Source organism: Thermobia domestica, chromosome 14, assembly GCF_964235325.1.
Source record: "Thermobia domestica chromosome 14, izTheDome1.hap1.1, whole genome shotgun sequence".
Taxonomy (NCBI): domain Eukaryota; kingdom Metazoa; phylum Arthropoda; class Insecta; order Zygentoma; family Lepismatidae; genus Thermobia; species Thermobia domestica.
In genome coordinates this window covers 171572796-171593842 of record NC_137467.1, presented here as the reverse complement: position 1 = coordinate 171593842, position 21047 = coordinate 171572796, and the positions used below count along the sequence as shown (strand labels likewise).

The following is a 21047-nucleotide window of genomic DNA, read 5'->3' as shown; positions in this document are numbered from 1 at the left end:
CAATTGTCGCAATTGAGGTCTATTCATGTAGTTTTAGTGTTATCCCGAAAATGATGGTACGATTACAACACTTTAAAAAATAATAATAATATTTTTACTAACACTTTAAAAAATAATAATAATATTTTTACTTTCAGCCTGTGACAATACATGGAATGCTAAGACCATATAAATTTGTGAGAAACATATAACTCAATTGTAGTTTAGCATTATGTTGTACCGAGGGTTGTAGTAGCTTTGCTCAAAATATTTCCAATCTGTAATTTTATTCATTGAGTTCACTCACACTGTTCTTTGTCATCTATAAAGTTGACATCTTGTTGATACTTATAACAGTGTGAGATAGTACCGTTAAAACTATTTGATTATTTTTTCTGTTGTTGTTCAAATATCCGAATGTTCAGACAATCTATTATTCGAGCACTCCAATAATGAATTATTCATATTTTAAAAGGACTGGTGTCACGTGTACACCATGTAAAGGGACTTAGTTTATATGGCGTGATATTTTCTCGATATTCAAATCGATAGTTGTAGCAGATTTCTGCTACTTTCGGTTTTAGTAGAGAGATTAGATTAGAGATGGAATATATTTCAGGAAAGTTTGATTGCAGAGAACCGCTTCTTGCTATCTATTATAGTTTTTACTCTATAGCGATCAAAGTCACACCCGGAAGTATTTGATTTCTGCCACTTCCGGTCGGAATAAAAGACTAAGAGAAAAGACGGTACCGATTTTTTAGAACAAGATCGATTCACAAAGACCGCTTCTCGCTATCTCTATGTAGACCATGTTGAAACCGGAAGTAATAGTGTATTACTATGACTTCCGGTTTTCATACAGAGTTAAGGATAAAGATAAAATGTATTCTTGGGACGTTCAGTCAGTTGCAGGAGACTGCTTTTCGCTAACCGCTTTTGCTCTATACTGATGAATGTTAAAACCAGAAATGGCTGATTTCTACCTCTCCCAGTTTGAATCTCACCAACATTAACAAACTTGATTCCGCACTTTTGATCCTTTACAACGCATCAAATACACAGTGTGTACTAAATTTCAAGACTGTCAATACTGTAAGATAACCGCTGGAGCCACCAAGTTGTTATTGTGTGTAGCTTTTAGTACCGAGTGTGTTATTCATTGTAGGAAGAATTCACGAATTTATGTTCTGAAGTTTGTGAGTTATAGTGATTTCAGTGAACTGTATGTTCTTTGTTCGTAAAGTAGAGCAGAGAGTAGTCATCAAGTTTTGTGTAGAACTTGGCAAAACAGCCACACGGAGACCGTGAACATGATTCAAACAGTTCACAACAACGATGCTCTTTCTCGAGCGAACATTTTTATGTGGCTTCATCGTTTTCGTGAGGGTCGGGAGGCAGTCACGAGCGACCTTAGACTTGACCGTCCGGTAACCGTTCGAATTGACGAAAATGTTGAAAAAATGCGGAGAAAGCTGACTGAAAACTGTTGTTAGTTCTTTAGGATGATTGCGGAGGACTTGAACATTAGTATGGATACTGTTCGGATGATGTGGAACAAACTGGTTCATTCGGATGATTGGCTCTTTTTGCATGACAGTGCACCGTGCCAGAGCCATTAACGTAAAGACTTTTTGAAAAAAAAAAAATCGTTTGAACCATTCTTCCTACTCACCTAACCTGACCCCAGCAGACTATTCTTGTTTCCAGATGTCAAAATGACGTTGAAAAAAAAAGCATTTTGATTCAATTTTGGGCATCCAGAGAGCTGTAACGAAGGAATTCAACACTGTCGGACAAGAAGACTTCCAGAAAGGAATCCAGAAACTATACAACAAGGAGGGTCATATATATTGGAGATTAAAAGCCAATCAAGGTAGTTCTCTTATGCATTATTTTCAGATAATGCCAGTCTTAAAATGTAACCGACACACTGTGCAATTCTTGAGATTTTATGTCTGCCGGACGGACACACAGACAGACAGGATAAATATATAAAGAAGCGTTGGTAGACCAAACTCTTTAATGAATTGAACCTTCATTTGTGATGACACGTGTAATAGGAAGTTGTAGTCTTCAACACTATTTCTTTTGCTATTATCAAAACTCGCCGATTGGAAATGTTATGAGCACGGCTACTATAGAAATATTATGAGAAAGTTAAAAGATTAGCATAGAAGTTGTTTCAAACAATTTTAATTGTATATGAAAGAGGTAGGTTGGACAGTGCGAATCTTTTCCATTGCACAAAATACAATACTAACATTTTTCAACCATTGTCTACATATGAAGCATGTACTTTCTGTAAGGAATTGACTGTTCCTCATGTAAGTTGCATGTGGTACTAATGTGTATATTGCATGTTCAAAACAGATATTGAGAAATTATATTGTGAAATAAACCCATTGTCATTAAATAAATAAAAAATGAAATAAATACTAGTCAAAAGAAAGATGATCGCTTGCGTTAGAGGTTGTACAGACTGTATATTAAGTCAATTAAATGTACTTCGTAGTATAGTAATGTAACAGTGTAAGAAACGTTATGGTATATGTGTACACATAACTTATTACAAAATATTCTTAGAATTTGTTGAAGTCTTATAGTATCAATTAAGACATTAATAGGATTAGGAAGGAGCCGAGAGTTCTTATTGTACACTATTTGATTATTTTTGATAAAAACTTCTCTTTCTGTGCAGAATAGGAGATGTTGGCTGTAAAGAACTCACTAAAATGGTTGGAAGTACTTTTAAAAATAATAAATAAATTTCGCATTTGTAAACATTGTCTTCGAAGTGAAAGTGAACATTAAAACATTTGCTTTCTGATAACTTAAGTTTATAGTGATGTAAAGTCAGTGTACGGTACTCAGTTTGAAACAACATTCTCCGAGTCTTGCCTCACTCGTCCTCAACTTTAGAAATACTACTATTTAAGCCATCGAATTTTCAACTGTTACAGATACTTCAAAGGTTAGGAGCCTGACATATTAAAAATAATACAAAATTTACCATTTTTCTTTTGCTTGGTTTTCGTAAGTGAAAGGAGATAATGAAATGCAACTTACCACAATCATAGATAATGTTATTCTACAACAGAAGATATGACTGAAGAATTTTCAGTGTTCCCATCCATAGAAATTAGTGTTCTCAGAGTAACATTTCCTCCAAAAATCTTAGTAGCAACTAGAGGAACGAACTCAATTGCACTTTATTACGTATCACGTTGTTTTGGTATCCTGTAAATTACTTTTTAAATAACATTATTATTTAATTTTAATAACTGTGTGTTAAAACGGATTTTTTTATTACAAACTAAATACAACTATTATTTAAAAAGTAGTTCACAGGATTCCAAGACAACATAATACATAATCAAATGCAGTTGAGTTAGTTCCTCTGGTCACTGCCTTGACTTTAGATTTTTGGGGAAATATTATTCTGGCAACACTGAAAATTCTTGAGGTTCATATTTTCTGTTGTAGGATAACATTATCTATAATTGTGGTAAGTTGCATTTTATTATCTCCTTTCACTTACGAAAAACAAGAAAAGAAAAATGGTAAATGTTGTATTATTTTTAGTATGTCAAGCTCTTAAATAATAAATCCTGTATCTCTGTAACGGAATTTTGTCAATTTTCATGTTTGATCAATTCTTCCTTCTACTTAACATTCGCAATATAATAAAGAAGACTGCCGAATTCGATAGTGTAATCAGTAGTATTTCAGGACGCAATTGTAAAGCTTCGCTTTATTCAGAAAATCTTTTTCTATGATTAAAACTTTTTTTTAAATAATTTCAAAACGATATTTACTTTTACGGACCAGCAATATTTTGAATAGAATTGCAATATAAAAAGGTTCAATTTGAACATGAATTATTCTTTTTATTGGTAATAAAAAGGACCATTTTTTTACAAAGTGTGAGCAAAAGAGACAAACAGGTGTTTAGTATGTTTATCAAATGTTTACATAATTAATCAATTGCTTTACAAATTCATAATACAGTAGAATCCCGAAAACTTGGCCTAATGTGAACCAAAGGGTGGCCGAGTTATCGGGAATGGTGTTTAAAAAGAATAATTAGGAGTGTTTTCTCAGAAAATACAATACTGTACTTCTATGTATTGGTTACTTGAGAATACAACAGAGAATAAGCTGCCTAAATATCTTTAAAGAAAGGAAAACTAGTTACTTTATGAAGGCATAAAAATGTCTATAATGAAAATTAACTAGCCGACTTTGCAAAAACTTTTTTTTTTTTTTTTAATGTGTATTGTCCTGTTGTTTTCCGCACTGCATTCTGCGTAATGCCATACTCTCTCCAATTCGTAATTTTTCACGTTCCGAAAAAAGAAATACAAAATTTCATCATTTTCATATACTTCTGGCATTTGTGAGGAGGAATGTCGAACCCTCTCCTCATGGTTTGTATCTCGAAAATATGTACACAGACAGACCTTCCCTGGGTGATAATTTTATTTCATTTGGACTTATGATTGAAAAGTTCTGATACTCCTTCAACTTTCAGATTGTCCGACTTTCCGGACACATTATAGTATAACCTTTAACACAAACCCTATTCTACCTATTGTCTAACTACTTTTGGTACACCCTGTATTTATGGAACAGTTATGCCTATTTCTTTTTATGCAAAATATTGTATCAATGATCCCTATTCTACTCTTTAAATTCTATCTGCAATAAATTTGATTTATTCTGATGGAGAAAATTTTCTCGGAAACGAAGCATCGGCAAATATGTTGGTTACTTTTTTCTTAGCCGAAGTTCAGAAAAGGGATAATAACTTCACATATATTGACAAGACTAATGTATATAATCTGAAATTTGTGGTATTATCAAATGTCATCTATAAAATATATTGTATGTATTTCCTGTTACAGATTATATTGAGTGTGATAATTCGTTAAATTGCACATTGTTAACTTCTAATGCGTAATATGGAAAATAAATATATATTTTAAATATTAAAACTTGTTTTCAGTTTCTATTCCAGAGTACTGTAGTAGTATGACGTATGCAGATTAGCAATTGATAATACAAACATGATCCAATTGGTATAATTGTTTACAGTTAGTTGAACTGATTTCTGGACAACCCTGTATATGACTAAAAACCCTTTGCAAGCTAAATAATTTCAGAGCTATGAACTTAATAAAGTTGACAGTACCTTTAGCGCTATAATCGTATCTTGAAACTCATGAAGATTAAATGTCTGTACTTGTTATAGCTTGGTAGAGGCTTTCATAATTCTTTTTTTTTTTTTAAAGAACTTTGTAACTTGAACTGCATTTAACCTGTAGGTGTTTCTTGTCTAATGTCGCAAATTCCTGCAAGTTTTCTATTGCTAAATATCCAGCGTTCATAACGTAATGTAAACTCGTACCACCTCATCCCATAAGTAATATAGTATTTTTTTATCGTTATCGTTGCGGTGCCGCCATCTGACGAGCGAATAGTGAAATAGACAACACGTGCCATAATGTGTCATCTCATATGAGACATTTCATTGTGCAGCCATGTGTGGAAGGAGAATGATCTTCACGTTTTGGAATTCTGGTTTCTGTTTAATCATGACAAATCATGACAGTGTTGGAGAATTACATACGGCATGTTACGTTGTATGAATTTCACCAGGGACATTCAGCCAGTGCAGTAACGGAAACATCAATGCTAAATATAGTCAAGGTCCTGAGGATATCCGGAAGTGCCAGTGATTTCCGCCTCACCGATAAACCACAACATAAGACACCCTGCGAGCAGTAGTGGAGGCAAATCCGATGCATACTATTGAAGAACTGGCCAGCGAACTCTCTGTGTCACCCATTCAACCGTTTATCGTCATCTACAGGACTTTGGGTACCTATCAAAACCAGGTAAATGAGTGCATCATACGTTAACATGTGAACAGAAGTAGTAACGAGTGGACATTGCACTTCCCTCACAGACATAAGACGTTTCAGGACGGAGTGGTGACAGGGGATGGAAAGTGGGTCCTCTACCATAACATTACCAATGTCAGTGGGTTCCTAAGGGGGGAAGACGCAGGAACTGTGCCAAAACAAGACCTCCATCCTTGTAAAGTAATGATGAGTGTTTTGAACTTTTGTCACGTAACTAGACAATCAATGTAACATCTTCAACGCCTATGGACTGCATTGTTGGAGAAAAGTCCTGCTCTGATTCATTCCAAGGGAATGCTCATCCATGGGAAGAAGGACCTATGCTAAGATCGAGGAATGTGACTGGGAGAAAATCCCCAGTCGGCGTTTTCACCACGTCTTACACGCACAGAATTTTTCACAGTCTACAAAATAACTTTTCCGGGAAAATACTGCAAGATTACGATGATGTGCGACGAATAATGACCCAAATTTTTGCCTCTAAATCCGGTGATTTCTTTCACCGTGAGATTCATCAAATGGTTGATAGGTGGCAGTGTTGTGGAGTCCGACGGAGATTGTTTTCGTTATTAATGGTAATGCTTATATATTTAACGTTCTTTTTATTATGGTGCAAATGTAAGACACCAATCCAGATGTGATGGACTGCATAGCTAAATGGACAAATTTAGTTGGGTTAGACCCTCCGGCTCTCGAAAATCGTAACAATCAGTCGGCTTGGGACGAGCCCATCGTTAATTGCCAGGCAGCTTCTTTATTGCAGACTACAAATAACATTGAAGATAAAGCCAGACTTTTAGCGGTAATGTCCCCAGAAAACGGAGCATGGCTTCAAGCTCTACCATCACCATCTCTGGGCCTACACCTATCCAATGAGAGCTTCCCAGTATCAGTTGCACTACGGTTGGGAGCAGATATATGTGAACCACACCACTGCCCCATTTGTAACACCTTTGTAGATAAAAAAAAGGATTACACGGTTTGTCGTGCAAAAGCAGCGCAGGCAGATACCCACGTCATTCAAGTGTAAATGATATAATATTAAGAGCATTAATAGCAGCAGGAGTCCCAGCAGTGAGGGAACCGATTGGATGCAGCCGATCTGACGGAAAAAGACCCGATGGTATGACATTAGTACCTTGGAAGAAAGGAAAGGCATTGATTTGGGACTTCACATGTTCAGACACCTATGCCCCCTCCAACCTACAATATGTCTCAGTACAAGCTGGACTCGTAGCTGCTCGAAGAGCGAAAGAAAAAAGGAATAAATATAGCAATCTACTCGATAACTATTCCTTTGTCGCAATAGCAATTGAGTCTAGCGGTTCTTGGGAAGAAGGAGGCCTCAAATTTATAAAAGAAATCGGCCACCGTCTATCGATTAAATCAGGAGATAATCAGCGAAAAGTTTCCTGATTCAACGCATAAGCATAGCCATTCAACGTGGGAACGTGTCGGCTCTAATGGGAACGTTATCCACTAGTAAAGAGCTAGAACAAATCTTTCTTCTGTAATTGCGAAGAAGGGAGGTTAGGAGTAAGAACAGACATCATTGGTGCATCAATTTATGTAGCAACCGAGCAAGGAGTATGGAGAGACAGCTCACAGTCCATAAGTTTATATGAAAAATTACAGCATGAATGCTGTACCGTACGTCAAGACAGTGACATAACATGACAGGTTGGAGCCTTTGAAAGCAAAAGATTTAGTACTACCTGCCGAACATTATGGGAACAAAGTACCGAAGAATAGATATTTACTGTTTCATTTTAAATTTTCATTATAACAGTTTTTTAATAATCATTGTTATTTTAAAACCTGTAAAAATGTGATTTCTTATCATATCATTGGAAGATAATTAATTTATCTATATACAAGTTAATGTTCAAGTTTTTGATTAATAGAGACTAAAACTTATCAAAGTTAGGAGTGAACCATGTTTTATGTTGGAAATTGAAATTTTAGAAATAAAATAAAACAGCAAATAAATATATATAAAGGTAACCAATAAAGTTCTGTCGCTTTTTCACCCACTACCTTCCAACATTGATATGTCACCTAAGACGTACCTGGAAGGTCAAAAATAGTCCTCATAAGCATCAACGACCTGCCAACGTTCTGGAAGGCTATGGATTCCATAGAGGTAGAACATGGTAGGCCGTGAACCGAAAGTATCAAGTGCATTTTGCACCTCTATTAGGAATTTGAACTGGCTTCTTCTAAGGGGATTGTCCAAGGAATAGAACAGGTGATAATCGGGCGGTGCAATGTTTGGTGAGTATGGTGGATGCAATTGTTTCCCATATAAGGCGTAGAATGGTGTTCCGGGTCATCCTAGTCACGTGGGACTTAGCGTTGTCCTGTAACAGAAGGATCCCTTTGCGATTCAGAAGTGCTGGCTCCTGAGTTTTTCTTGAACATGGCTCAACTGCTGACAGTACACAGTTGGATTGACCAGCTGGTAGCAGTTCCCGATGCACGATGCCGCAAGCAGTCCACCAAACACACAGGAGGACCTCCTTCTGGTGCAATGCTGGTTTCGGCTGTTTTGGAATCGGTTCGTGGGATGCTAACAATAATGACGGCGCCATGGAGCTTCGTACAGGACCCACTTTTCATCACATGTCAACGGCTCCTTCCTCAGACGAAACAGCAAAGAAACAGAGGTGTCTGCTCGCGTTGCCTTCTGGCCTGGAGTCAAATCATGTAGGACTATCGACCCCAACTTGTAGTGCTTCCCAAGTTGATGGAGATGCTGCAGAATGGTTTCTCCACTCACACTGACTTGTAGTCCCAGTTCCTCACATGTCTGGCCATTGTTCGCCTCAATTGCTGCCTGGAGATCTTCATTTTGTACGTGTGTTGGTCTTCCGAGTCACTGTCCTTAAACTTGTTATACCACCGCTGTACTGTTCGCGTAATCACACCTTCACCAGAGGCCTGGCATATCTTACGCCCCGCTGCAGCGGCGTTTGACAACAGTTTGAACTCGTACAGCATACACGCCCTTATGACGCTCTGTGGAGGTCCCTGTTCACTCTGTCCTTACGCAAGTTCATGGTGTATCTGAACTGCCACAACCAGGTAGAATGTTGGATATACCCACACCAACAACTGACCTTCGCCTTATCTCTGTTGGCATTCAACTCATGGTGTGAGGGCCAATTGAACACAGAAGTAAGTGTTCTTGACATATCTTGTAGCCCAGAGCTCTCCAAATGGCGGCCCGCCAAACCATTTTGTGCGGCCCGGAAAGCTCTCACGATTTACAATTGTTATTACTGATAATATTTTTAGTTATATTTGTTCATGCTTTTAATGTTTCCACTCTTCTGTCGAAATAAGGCATCCATTTAGCAATTCTGTACAAGAAAAAGACGGTCATCCATGGCAACACTGAAGTCGGGAGTCGGTAATGCAACTACAAGCAAGGCATCGTTGCTGAAGGGACGATTACTTCAATAAGCCAAACCAATACCTCTGGTCTAGCTTTGTAAAGCAGACCCTTTCTTCCTCGAACTCTGCCTAGCACGCAAGGAATGCACCAGTTCCTGTAATAAACACACACACACACAAACTGATTTTAGAGTGAAACTAAGATGGCATTTTTTAACGTCAAGCAAAACTTTCCCATCCCCTCTTGTCATATTTTGGGTTCAGGACAGAGTTCATGTTCCCTAAAAATGAGTTTGTAAATTAAGTACTCATATTCGAATTTTTTTCTGTTTTGGGGAGATGACTTTTTTTTTTTTCGTAACAGAGCTTTTATTTGAACGTAGTTGACAGCTACAAAAGGAACATTTTCCAGTTGTGTTTCTAAGTCACGAGTTTACCAGAACAAACCCCCGTAATCTGTTGGAACTCAAACAAGAAATTCGACGTGTCCTCGACGAAGTTGATGGGAAAATGTGTGAGTGATGGTTAATTTCATGGACCGAGCTATCACGTGTAGAACTAGTAGAGGGAGGGAGGGGCGGTCATATACCCGATATTGTGCTTCATGTTTAAACCTCAACATTTCCTGAAGAAAACGGAGTGATTTGTTTGCTTCTTTCAAATAAAAAAAAAAATAAATTCGATTTATAATAGCTTCAAATCCGGAGTTCTTTTTAAGACACCCTATAGATTGTTGCTACTGTGGTTGAGCTATAGAGAAAAAAATAGGTAGAAAGCAAGAATAAAACAATGAAACAATTACAGCACAAAATAGTTCATTTGATTGTTTATACTTACAATACAAAATACCACTGAAAACAATATGATTACAAGTATGTCGCTATTTAACAAGTTATTCCGGTGCATTATACGGTTATATACAAATACATCTTACAAGGTTCTAATTGTACAGGTATCACAGGCGTCTTCTTAAGTGTTAATTCATTGCTACATTCTCATACATTCAAACGTTTAACAAATCTCACACACACACATTCACTCTTACATACACTCTCTCTCAGAACATGATGTGTCACTTTTTGGTTTGTGTATCAGATGCTATTTGAGCTGCGAGATCGGCAAACTTCGCCATGTAATCCACGCTGTTCTCACTCATCAGGCATTGCAATTGGGCATCAACCTGTAACAAATACAAAATGAAATTAAAGAGAGATCCTACAACCATTGTACAGGGTGTCAGTAAAGTTACTATACCTAGGTACAATATGAATGCATGCTTCTATGTAATATATCGCCTGTTTATTTCAAAAGTGACATAACTTAAAATTAATCTTTTCAGGAAAAGCGTTTGAAAATTTTGAAAAACATTGAAAAAGATTTGGCGCAAGAATGACGTAAGTGCTCTCCTCTAACGACTAGTTTTGGAAGCACATCTGTGAAATTTTTGTCAGAGATAGACATCATTAGCTTTCATTTTCTGCCCATAAATCGATAAGGACGATTTTTTGAGTTATGTCACTTTTGAAATAAACAGGTGAACGACGTATAAATCAGATATATTGCATGGTCTGAAACCTATTTAGCAGGGGGTGATGCTAGATGTAAAAAGAAGACGAAAACGTTATATGACCAATAACCTCTAGGGGCCTTGTTTCGGTGGTAAGGTCCGGTAAATATAGATGTGGCACAACATTGCATGGCGTCTACGTGAAGTAGAAACAACATATATAACTGGCAATCAGGTAATCCATGTTCGATATATATATATAGATGAAAGTTACTGGGTCTACCCAGTATATATACACACCCCTCCCTCCCCCAAGTTGGGGGACTGAATTTGGATTTAAACGGCATCGGAACTGGCACTGTTCGTGTCAGCAACCGCGAACACTATGGATTCGACACTAATATCGGTCATTTTCAATCATTTTTAAATATCCCCCCTCCCCTAACTTGCACTGTCAAAGTGAAATGATAAAAACCATCCCAGGCCCGATCCTCATCTAATTTGAAAATTTGATTCGGATTTGTCGGATGGTTCAAGAGGTATCAAGTCAGTAAGAGGTGATTCCTTACATCAAAATAAGAAAGAAAAAAAAAAAAAGTTTATATGGACCTGTGGCAAAAAGTGCATACTTTCAGAGCTAGGGCTTTCCAAAATCGCGAAAAAGCCGGATTTCAACAGATCCTATTTCGAATTCCAGACACTGTGGATGGTGGTCTTTTTCAGCGTAAAGGAAGTCACACATACGCAATCCAAAAATGCATATTTCATTAATTTTCAGTGGGTGTACAGAGTATTCCGTACACAGGGTGAAATTCCCACACATTCCATCAACCGAATTTTGAAATATGCTCTGATTTTATAATTGGTAGGCGAACGATGAGTCTTGATAGCAGTGAACACAGAATCTTTTGGCGCGATGTCGGAAGTGTTAAGGATCGTCAGGAGCACGGTTTCTGGTACCCGGGAAAACGTATGCTGCAATGTTTTATTTCACGCTTATAAGTGAAGAAAACGTGAAATATACCGTGACCAAATACATTGTATCACACACTGTTCCGAACACACACACACACACACACACACACACACAAAAAAAAAAAAAAAAAAAAAAAAAACATGAGCTGCCGGTTCTTAGCACTTCCTACTTCCCTCCGAAGCATTGGATGTCCATTGTTGTCAAGGCTTACCTTCTGCCTACTTTGGACCCTCCTTGAAATCTGGGTACATCTGAAAACTCTATTGAGAGCGTATCTGAGAATTATACCCTGTATACCTATTGAAAATTAACGAAAGATGCACTTTTGGAAAAAAAAAAATGAAATGTTTAAGTTTAACGTCCCACGGTTATGCCGGTTAGGCTAAAGGAGATTGTGATAATGAGAAATGAGTGAAATGGTGGAATGAAGAAAATGGGAGGAAACGGGAGAACCCCGAGAAAACCTACGAGCACGGTGTTTGTCCACCACAAAGGTGCACTTTTGGATTGTGTATGCGTGGCTTCCTTTACGTTGATAAGGACCACCCTGGAATTCAACATAGGGCCTGTTGAAATTTGGCTTTTTCGCGATTTTGGACAGCCCTAGCTCTGAAACTATGCACTTTTCTATTTTGATGTGAGGAATCACCTCTTACAGTTTGTCGATATAGTTCATTAACACTATATAGATAGATAGATAGATAGATATAAATGATCATGATCGAAAACGGCCGATATTAGAAACGGCGCTTCAGTAATAGTAAAAAGTGACTGATTAACGAAACATATTACAGGGTGTCTACTAAAATTCCAAAATGAAATTTCATTACTTCTTCGTGACCCTTTCTTTACTAAACCATAAAATTCCTTAACATTCTCAAGAGCAAATTTGGGTGCGAATTAGGTCGAATTTTCATGCATGCGGAAGAAGCATTCTTTGCTTGCGATTTGGTAGTATTTAAAGCCGACCATAGACATTTTTGGAGGTGAATTTTGACGTTTTATAGAACAAAATTTTCCTGTCTGTACTTATATTTGTACAGGTTAAAAAAAATCGTGACCCAAAAGCTAAATTTCGTGACGTTTCCTTGACTTTCATGACCGTTTTGTAATTTCGTGACTTTTTGTGGAATTTCGTGACCGATAGACACCCTGTATTACTTTCCATTTTTTTTTTTTTTTTTTTTTAAATCCAGCAAAGAGGGTACCTGAGGCTAGTTCCAAGTTAAATTTGAACAGAAACCATGAAACAACGTGGGAATAGTGTAAAGAAATAGAAGTACACTGACGTACCATGTAAATGTGTAAACGTATTTAATTTGTGCTACAAAGTGGACATACGGTTCTAGATGTTCTAACAAAGAGACACAAACAAATTATATACATATGCCAGATATGCGCAAGCTCATACTGGATCACATTTTGCTATAAGCAAAGTGAGTCATAATGTAATACAGGGTTCCCACTCTCTTTCCCGAAAACATTTTCAGGATACTTCCAGGACAAATCACCAATTTTCCAGGACTCAGGAAGGTATAACAGGACTGCAACTGTAGGTTCAAAACCCTCAATAGTGAAAAGTACAGTAGCTTATGCAGTAAATATTAATACAATTACAGTATTAATACACAATAATTAAATACACACAGCGGAGAGTAATGTGCTGATTTTTTTAAGGGGGGGGGGGAGATGGCCTCCCAACCCCCATTATAGCCACCCATATCCAACACATGTATTTTCATTCTTTCTACATGACATTTCAATTGTGCACCGAACAAATTTACAAACAACAAAAATGTATTTTTCGTACATGGCATCTTCATTGCGTAACAATGTGACAGATATAATTAGAAGAAAAAAAGAATTATATTACAAGTTTTTCAACTGAGTATTGAGCTGTGTGATTTCCTCATCTATAGACATAATCTCTTTCTTCTTTAGTGAAGCTGCTCTACGGATAGCATTTGAATTTATCAATAAAGTACCTAGGTACAGCAAGATGGTTTGCTTCAGTCTCTAAAGCTTCACTTGTTTCCATCAATGTTCTTTTCTTTCTCTGCAGCTCCTGTACATGTTCACATCTCTTTCCTCTTGCTCTGTACTTGAATTTCTCTTTCAACAGTTCTTATTTTCTCAAGCTCTGTTATATACGTTGCCTTGCATGGAAGGCATGATGCAGCATTTCTTTCGCGATATTGACTTAAGTAAATTATTTATGCGAAATGTTATTAGGACTCAGGATTTTATACCCTATAAAACTGTAAAATATGTATGTAAATATGTCACAAAAACTTGAAAAAATGTCACGAAAATTTTAAAAAGTCAAAAAATGTCATCTTCCCAAAACAAAAAAATTAGACGCTTACAACTATGTCCTTACCGTTTGCAATTGCTACAAGCTCTAAAGCCTGCAGATTACAGTTTACAGGCCAACTTTGCAAATGAAGTGTTGATGCATGACGATGTAGATTTTCTGGATCGTGTCATTTTCAGTGATGAATCGACATTTCACTTAAGTGGCAATGTGAAAGCTCATAATGTTGAAATCTGGGGATCGGCTATGGTATAGCTGCAACGAGACTCTCGTAAATTAAATGTGTTTTGTGCCATATCCGGGCGGAAAGTTTATGGACCTTTCTCGCCTAAGTAATGCCATTTATGTTTATCCTTATATTAATAACTGTATACCCACTTTAAAATTTCTCAGCTTACACAACTCGGGTTATAAAACAAGCAAACCTAACAAAAAAAAAAAAAAAAATGTATCCCACTCTCAACCATTGTTTCTACAGGGACGAATATTTGTCAAAAATGTAGTTCTTCAAGCAACGTAATGAGTCCTATTGTTTCATTAAGTAATTTTACACTCAAACTACTTTTAAATCCTGTATTGGAATACACAATTAAGTAATGCGACTGATTTTATTGTGGCAAAATAGTGAATGCAATCCGTAAGCCAATACATGTGTTCGAAGAGTAATCCCTCTTCTACATATAGCAATTCCACATTGTCGTACGTGAAGCATAACGGGAAATATGACGCCATTACCAGCAGTCACTGAGAGACCCTCATCACACTAGCAGCATGAAGCAGAGAGCGAATACCAAATTGTGTGTTAAACTGGGTAAAAGTGCCACAGAGACTGTTTATTTGATGCAGAGAATGTATCGGTGTGTGTGTGTGTCTCATGTACAGATTTTTAGAAGGTCTGAACGTTTTAAACGTGGCGTGGACTTCAGAAATCAAAATTGAAGACAATGCTCTGTGTTTCTACAACAGTAAGGATATCATTCACCATGTATTTCATGAAGATAATTCGTCGTGTTCGGTGTGAATACTCAGCTCCAGACACCTGGTTCCTTATCCATGACAATGTACCCGCTCACCGGGCACTACTTGTTCAGGAATATTTGGCCAAAAAACAAGTGGTATGCTGCAGCACTCCCTTTATTCTCCAGATATGTCCCCCTGCGACTATTTTCTGCTCCCTAAACTGAAGTTAAAAGGATAACTTTTTGACAATGTTGAAGACATCCAAGCAGCTGTGACAACGGCATTAGGGAACATACCACGAACTGAGAGTTGCAGATGTCATTCTATTTCTTGCGTGACCGCGCCACTCGCTATATTGACGCTGGAGGAATATACTTTCAATAATAAATAGGTATTATTACATTACCTTTGTTTGTTTGGTCACAATAAAATCAGTCTCACTACTTTAATTGTCAGACAGTGTATATTCATTATCATTATCCAAGCTGCTGACATGCTACGTTGCGTTCCAGGGATTTTTCCCGGAATCTGAGAGTCACAATAATCTAATAAAAGTTGGTTGTTCACTAAGAGACTACTTTGAAGGTGACAAAAGCCAATAAGGTATAGGTATACATATTTCTTTTTATTACGGACTCCCGGAACTGTCATGCTTCGTAGAATAGAATAAAACTTACATCAGATGAAAGCCTCGTATCTTCTCCACTTGGTCCATTCGCTGTGCCGACTGAAGATTTCAACGGAGACTCCAAATGACCCAAAAAGCTGCTCAACGAGAAATCGGCCACCTGAAAACAAGAAATAAAAAATTAAAACAAACCAATCATCAGAATGATTCATCACGTAGTACGTATGCTGTCAAGGTATTAAGATTATTTGTTAACCGGCCACAGAGAAACGGAGATGGTTTTCAATTCGACTCGAAACTATTGTGACGAATTTAACTGAAACTTAAAAACTGTATTGTTACTAAAAGAACCATCCGATTTCACAAGTTATATTGTTTACATGAATAAAGATAGATCTTCGCGGCAAATTTCAAAGTTCACTTCGAAACTAAAGTTTCCTTGGCGCCAGTTCCCAATCTCTGGTTCCTGTGGTCGCCCTCCCTGGTCCAGCAAGCTCGCTCGTTCAAGTACTCAATATTCATAGAGTCAAGATAACAACAAGCAAGTAACAAAACGAATTCTGCGTTTCAACAATTGCCAGTCGATTATAACTGTGCAACATGGATTTTTGTCGATAGTATGGCACTACAGCTTCTACAACTCGGAAAAACGAAATGAAATGAAATCTTACAATTTAACATCCCACGATTATACCCTTTAAGCTAAGAGAGACTATGATTAAGGGACGATTATACCCTTTAAGCTAAGAGAGACTATGATTAAGGGACGATTATACCCTTTAAGCTAAGAGAGACTATGATTAAGGGACGATTATACCCTTTAAGCTAAGAGAGACTATGATTAAGGGACGATTATACCCTTTAAGCTAAGAGAGACTATGATTAAGGGACGATTATACCCTTTAAGCTAAAAGAGACTATGATTAAGGGACGATTATACCCTTTAAGCTAAGAGAGACTATGATTAAGGGACGATTATACCCTTTAAGCTAAGAGAGACTATGATTAAGGGACGATTATACCCTTTAAGCTAAGAGAGACTATGATTAAGGGACGATTATACCCTTTAAGCTAAGAGAGACTATGATTAAGGGACGATTATACCCTTTAAGCTAAGAGAGACTATGATTAAGGGACGATTATACCCTTTAAGCTAAAAGAGACTATGATTAAGGGACGATTATACCCTTTAAGCTAAGAGAGACTATGATTAAGGGACGATTATACCCTTTAAGCTAAGAGAGACTATGATTAAGGGACGATTATACCCTTTAAGCTAAGAGAGACTATGATTAAGGGACGACTATACCCTTTAAGTTAAGAGAGACTATGATTAAGGGACGATTATACCCTTTAAGCTAAGAGAGACTATGATTAAGGGACGATTATACCCTTTAAGCTAAGAGAGACTATGATTAAGGGACGATTATACCCTTTAAGCTAAGAGAGACTATGATTAAGGGACGATTATACCCTTTAAGCTAAGAGAGACTATGATTAAGGGACGATTATACCCTTTAAGCTAAGAGAGACTATGATTAAGGGATGATTATACCCTTTAAGCTAAGAGAGACTATGATTAAGGGACGATTATACCCTTTAAGCTAAGAGAGACTATGATTAATGGACGATTATACCCTTTAAGCTAAGAGAGACTATGATTAAGGGAAGTGAATGATGATGGAATGAGAAAGTGGGAACAAACGGAAGTACCCCGAGAAAACCCACGGGCACAATGTTGTCTACCATAAACTTGCTTGGCCGGAGATCGAACAGGGGACGCGACGCACCAGAGACAGGCGTTCCAGCACTGAGCCACCGTGCCCCCTACAACTCAGAACATTCGACATTAGCACCAGCAGTTTGAAAATCGATGGAGAGCATACTGAACGTTTGTGAAAAGATAAAAAAACTACCTCAAGATTTTACGTGCATTTATATCAAAGAAAGGGGATACCGTGGTCTGAGCGTTGGATTCACGTCCACGTGGTCTCGAGTTCGATTCCCGGTCGATGCTTCCCAATTTTCGGCGTCCATCCAGCGTCGTGAGGCAAACTGGAGAGCCACGTGAATGAAAGAAGTGACGGTTACTATTCCCTGTTCAGAGTAAGCTCTAAACTCCGATAAACAAAATGTTTGTATCCTTCCGCTTGTCACAAATACGATTGGTTAGTAATGTATCACTCCCACTCCCCACGGGAAGGAGCAAATTATACACGTGCATTTTGACAATATTCTCTCGTGTTGTCCAGATACTTACAGCAGCAGCAGAAAAGAGAAAAACCTGGAAAGATTAAAAAAAATATATATATTTGAATTTCGCTGGTAAACAATTGTTGCTTAATGAGTCATGTTTTACCTTGTTGGTGTTTCACCACAACACTCGCGGAATCGTGATTCATGCCATCCATCTTTTCAGTACTTTAAAAGCAGAACACGCCTTCACAGTTGAATTGGCGCCATAATTACTGCGCATGCTTAGTGTTTATTTCTATTGTTCCATTAACCACACTCGATTGCAGTACTATTAGATAATCCGGATTATATTTTTGTTATTTATAATAATGTGGCAGTTTTATATGGAGCTTCATAGTAAAAGTAATAATCAAATCACATGAACAATTTTGCGGAGGAGTACAAGCGTCTGTAGGACAACAGCAAATCAGCGAGATTTAGTTTTACGTGGCTTTGTTTATCGCAGTTTAGAGCTTACGTCGAATAGGGGTATAGGTCTAGAATAGAGATGGGCAAAACCGGTTTTTATAAAAACCGAAAACAGGTTTCTATAAAAACCGAAACCCGAAAAACCGACATTTCGGTTTTCTCCAAAACCGGTTCGGCTTTTCACCGAAACCGGTTTCGTTCGGTGAAAACTTTTCGAAAACACACAAAACTATTTCTGTGGAAATGGATTCGGTTTCCGGAGAACAACGCAACACCATTCTGGTCAGAAATAGAACAAATTTTGAGAAAAAACCGGAATCGGATTTGAAGAAAACCGAAACCGGATCAGGTGAAAAACCGAACCGGTTTTGGAGAAAACCGATAACCGGTTTCGGCGAAAAACTGGTTTTTATGCCCACTACTAGTCTAGAATGCTCCCGATAAGCCGGTTAGTGACCACGTGCTCGTCGCTAGCCGGCCGCTGACAGATGGCATTGGAGCGGTTCAGGCCCTCAAAATGGGCTGTTAGGCCAAGTGGTGATGGTGGTGATGGATGTATATCAAAGAACATGAGCATCATTAGTGCTTTCTGAAATCGGATGATTCTTTTTATATATATATCTGCGCTGCCTCACATCAATAGATATCGCTAGTCAGGCAATTTCCTTATTTAAAATTATTCTGACGATTTAATTACAACTTACGAACTATATTCTTTCAATATTCAAAACAGGATAAAAGGCCATAATAATTTTCCGGTTTCAGTATTAATATTTGAGTATTTGTACAGCATTACGTATACAGACGATTTAGTTGGAACTTAAACTGTATTGTTTCAATTTAATAATTTCAATGATCATAGTAATAATACTGAATTAGAACATGCTGTGTTGTTTCTTATTAGGCCAAAGATCGTAACCACATTTAGATTTGACTATTAATGTTTGTGTAACCGCATGTTTATTAGAGAGCAAACTATCTATCTATTAAAATCCTACAATAACAACAAAAATGCATGAGCTCCAACGTCTAATTTTTGATTTCAATCCTTTGATTTACGGTTATTTGTGATTTCACGTTTAACAAAGACGTGAATAAATTCAGTTTCAAGTACTTTAAATAAATTATTTAAATACATCTTTTTCATAAAGTTTGTTTTAAAATTATTGTTCAAAGCCTTTTTATTTTAACAAAATATTTAAAAAACAAGGCAATTATTTCTTTATTACATTTTTACGTGTACGCTAGAAGTGTTGAAATAATAATAATAATAATAAAAAAAAACTAAAGCATGATATCCTACGTATTATACATTCCAACACTATATTGTTATATATAGGGGTTGTAGTATATGTCTCAGGCGTTTTTTCATGGCCAAATAATAATAAAAAAAGGAAGAATAAGCATTTCTCCAAACTAAAATGAATCTTCACTTTTGGGGGGTTTTGCCGCATGAACATCATATATATAACTGACATTATAATTAATTGTGTATGTAATGTATTTGCTTATTACATACTGCATGCAAGAAGAAAGAAAACACTGGTCATACACGAATTAGAAACTCCAACCGGAAGTAGGCTCAAATCTTGCAAACGGTGCGAGGTATTGAGAAAATAAAAATCCAAAAATTTCCCCCTATAGGGACATGTACAGATGCTGTCAGGAATAAGGAGATTTATGCTCATATACGAATGATGCGCTGTGTAGAGAGCGCAGGTTCAGCTAGTTTTTAAAAAAATAAAAAACTAAAAAATAACCAATTCGAGTTTTTAATCAAGCACAATATTAACCTATAGTGTAGCAGTCTGAAGGCTTGGGTGCAACAACTGGTATTATAACGGTATTTTACGGGAGACAGAGTGTTTACTACATGTTTGTTTCTTAAATTCAAGGCTTTTTGCACATTTCACCAGGTCTCTATTTTTTATAAACAAAGAAAAGTTGATACTGTTAATATCCCCTACCAGAAGGCCAGTTGAGAAAAATATACAGTAACTGAAATAACCAATCAGAATTCTCACTTTTAACTAACATGTGATTCATATCCCTTGGTAATATTACTCTCGCGTTTCAATTATCGGCTTATCTTAACAAATAGGTAAAACGTAAATAATAATAATAATAATAATAATAATAATAATAATAATAATAATAATAATAATAATAAAGTTTCACTTCCTGAGCAAAAATCCTCATTTTTTCTTGATTTCCATCTTAAGTACCATTTTTCCTGACGGATCCTTACTTTTTCGTAAAATTTTCTTTTCCAGTATTTTCCTGATTTCTAGATTTGAAGTGTAGCAAAAAAGGTTTTCGAACTGCCACATAAAATACAGATAGAAATTCCACCTAAAGACTTCTTAGGTCTATGGGAACTCTGCCAACAGGAAGCGTACAAAAAAAAAAAAAAAAAAAAAAAAAAAGTGTCTCAGGCAAGTAGAAGCAGTGACAGAATCCAGCTCAAGTATCCCGTGCTCGCCATCAACACAGTCACAAAACATAAACCTTTTCTATTATATCCACAGAAAAAGGTAGGATTGAGAAAAATTCAGTTTTGTTAAATTCCAGGCTTTTCCAGGTACAAAAATAAATTCCATTCTAATTTCAGGTCTTCCAGGTCAGTACACACCCTGCCTGATCGGACGCCGATGAAAAAATGTAAGTATGAAGAATAAAAGAGAATTTTCCGGGTA

The 21047-nt window shown here is 36.9% G+C and overlaps 1 protein-coding gene across 3 annotated transcripts in view; it reads right to left on the bottom strand.

Annotated features, from left to right (window-relative positions):
• Positions 1 to 10100: 10100 nt before the first annotated feature.
• Positions 10101 to 21047, bottom strand: part of crm (cramped chromatin regulator) — a 61195-nt gene continuing 50248 nt past the window's right edge. For all 3 annotated transcript variants that reach the window (XM_081739179.1, XM_081739178.1, XM_081739180.1), the window contains exons 13-14: positions 15737 to 15847; positions 10101 to 10482 (exon numbers count right to left, since the gene is read on the bottom strand). In XM_081739179.1, coding sequence (XP_081595305.1) covers positions 10375 to 10482; positions 15737 to 15847 — 219 coding nt within the window. In that variant the 3' untranslated portion in view covers positions 10101 to 10374. The remainder of the gene's footprint in view (positions 10483 to 15736; positions 15848 to 21047) is intronic.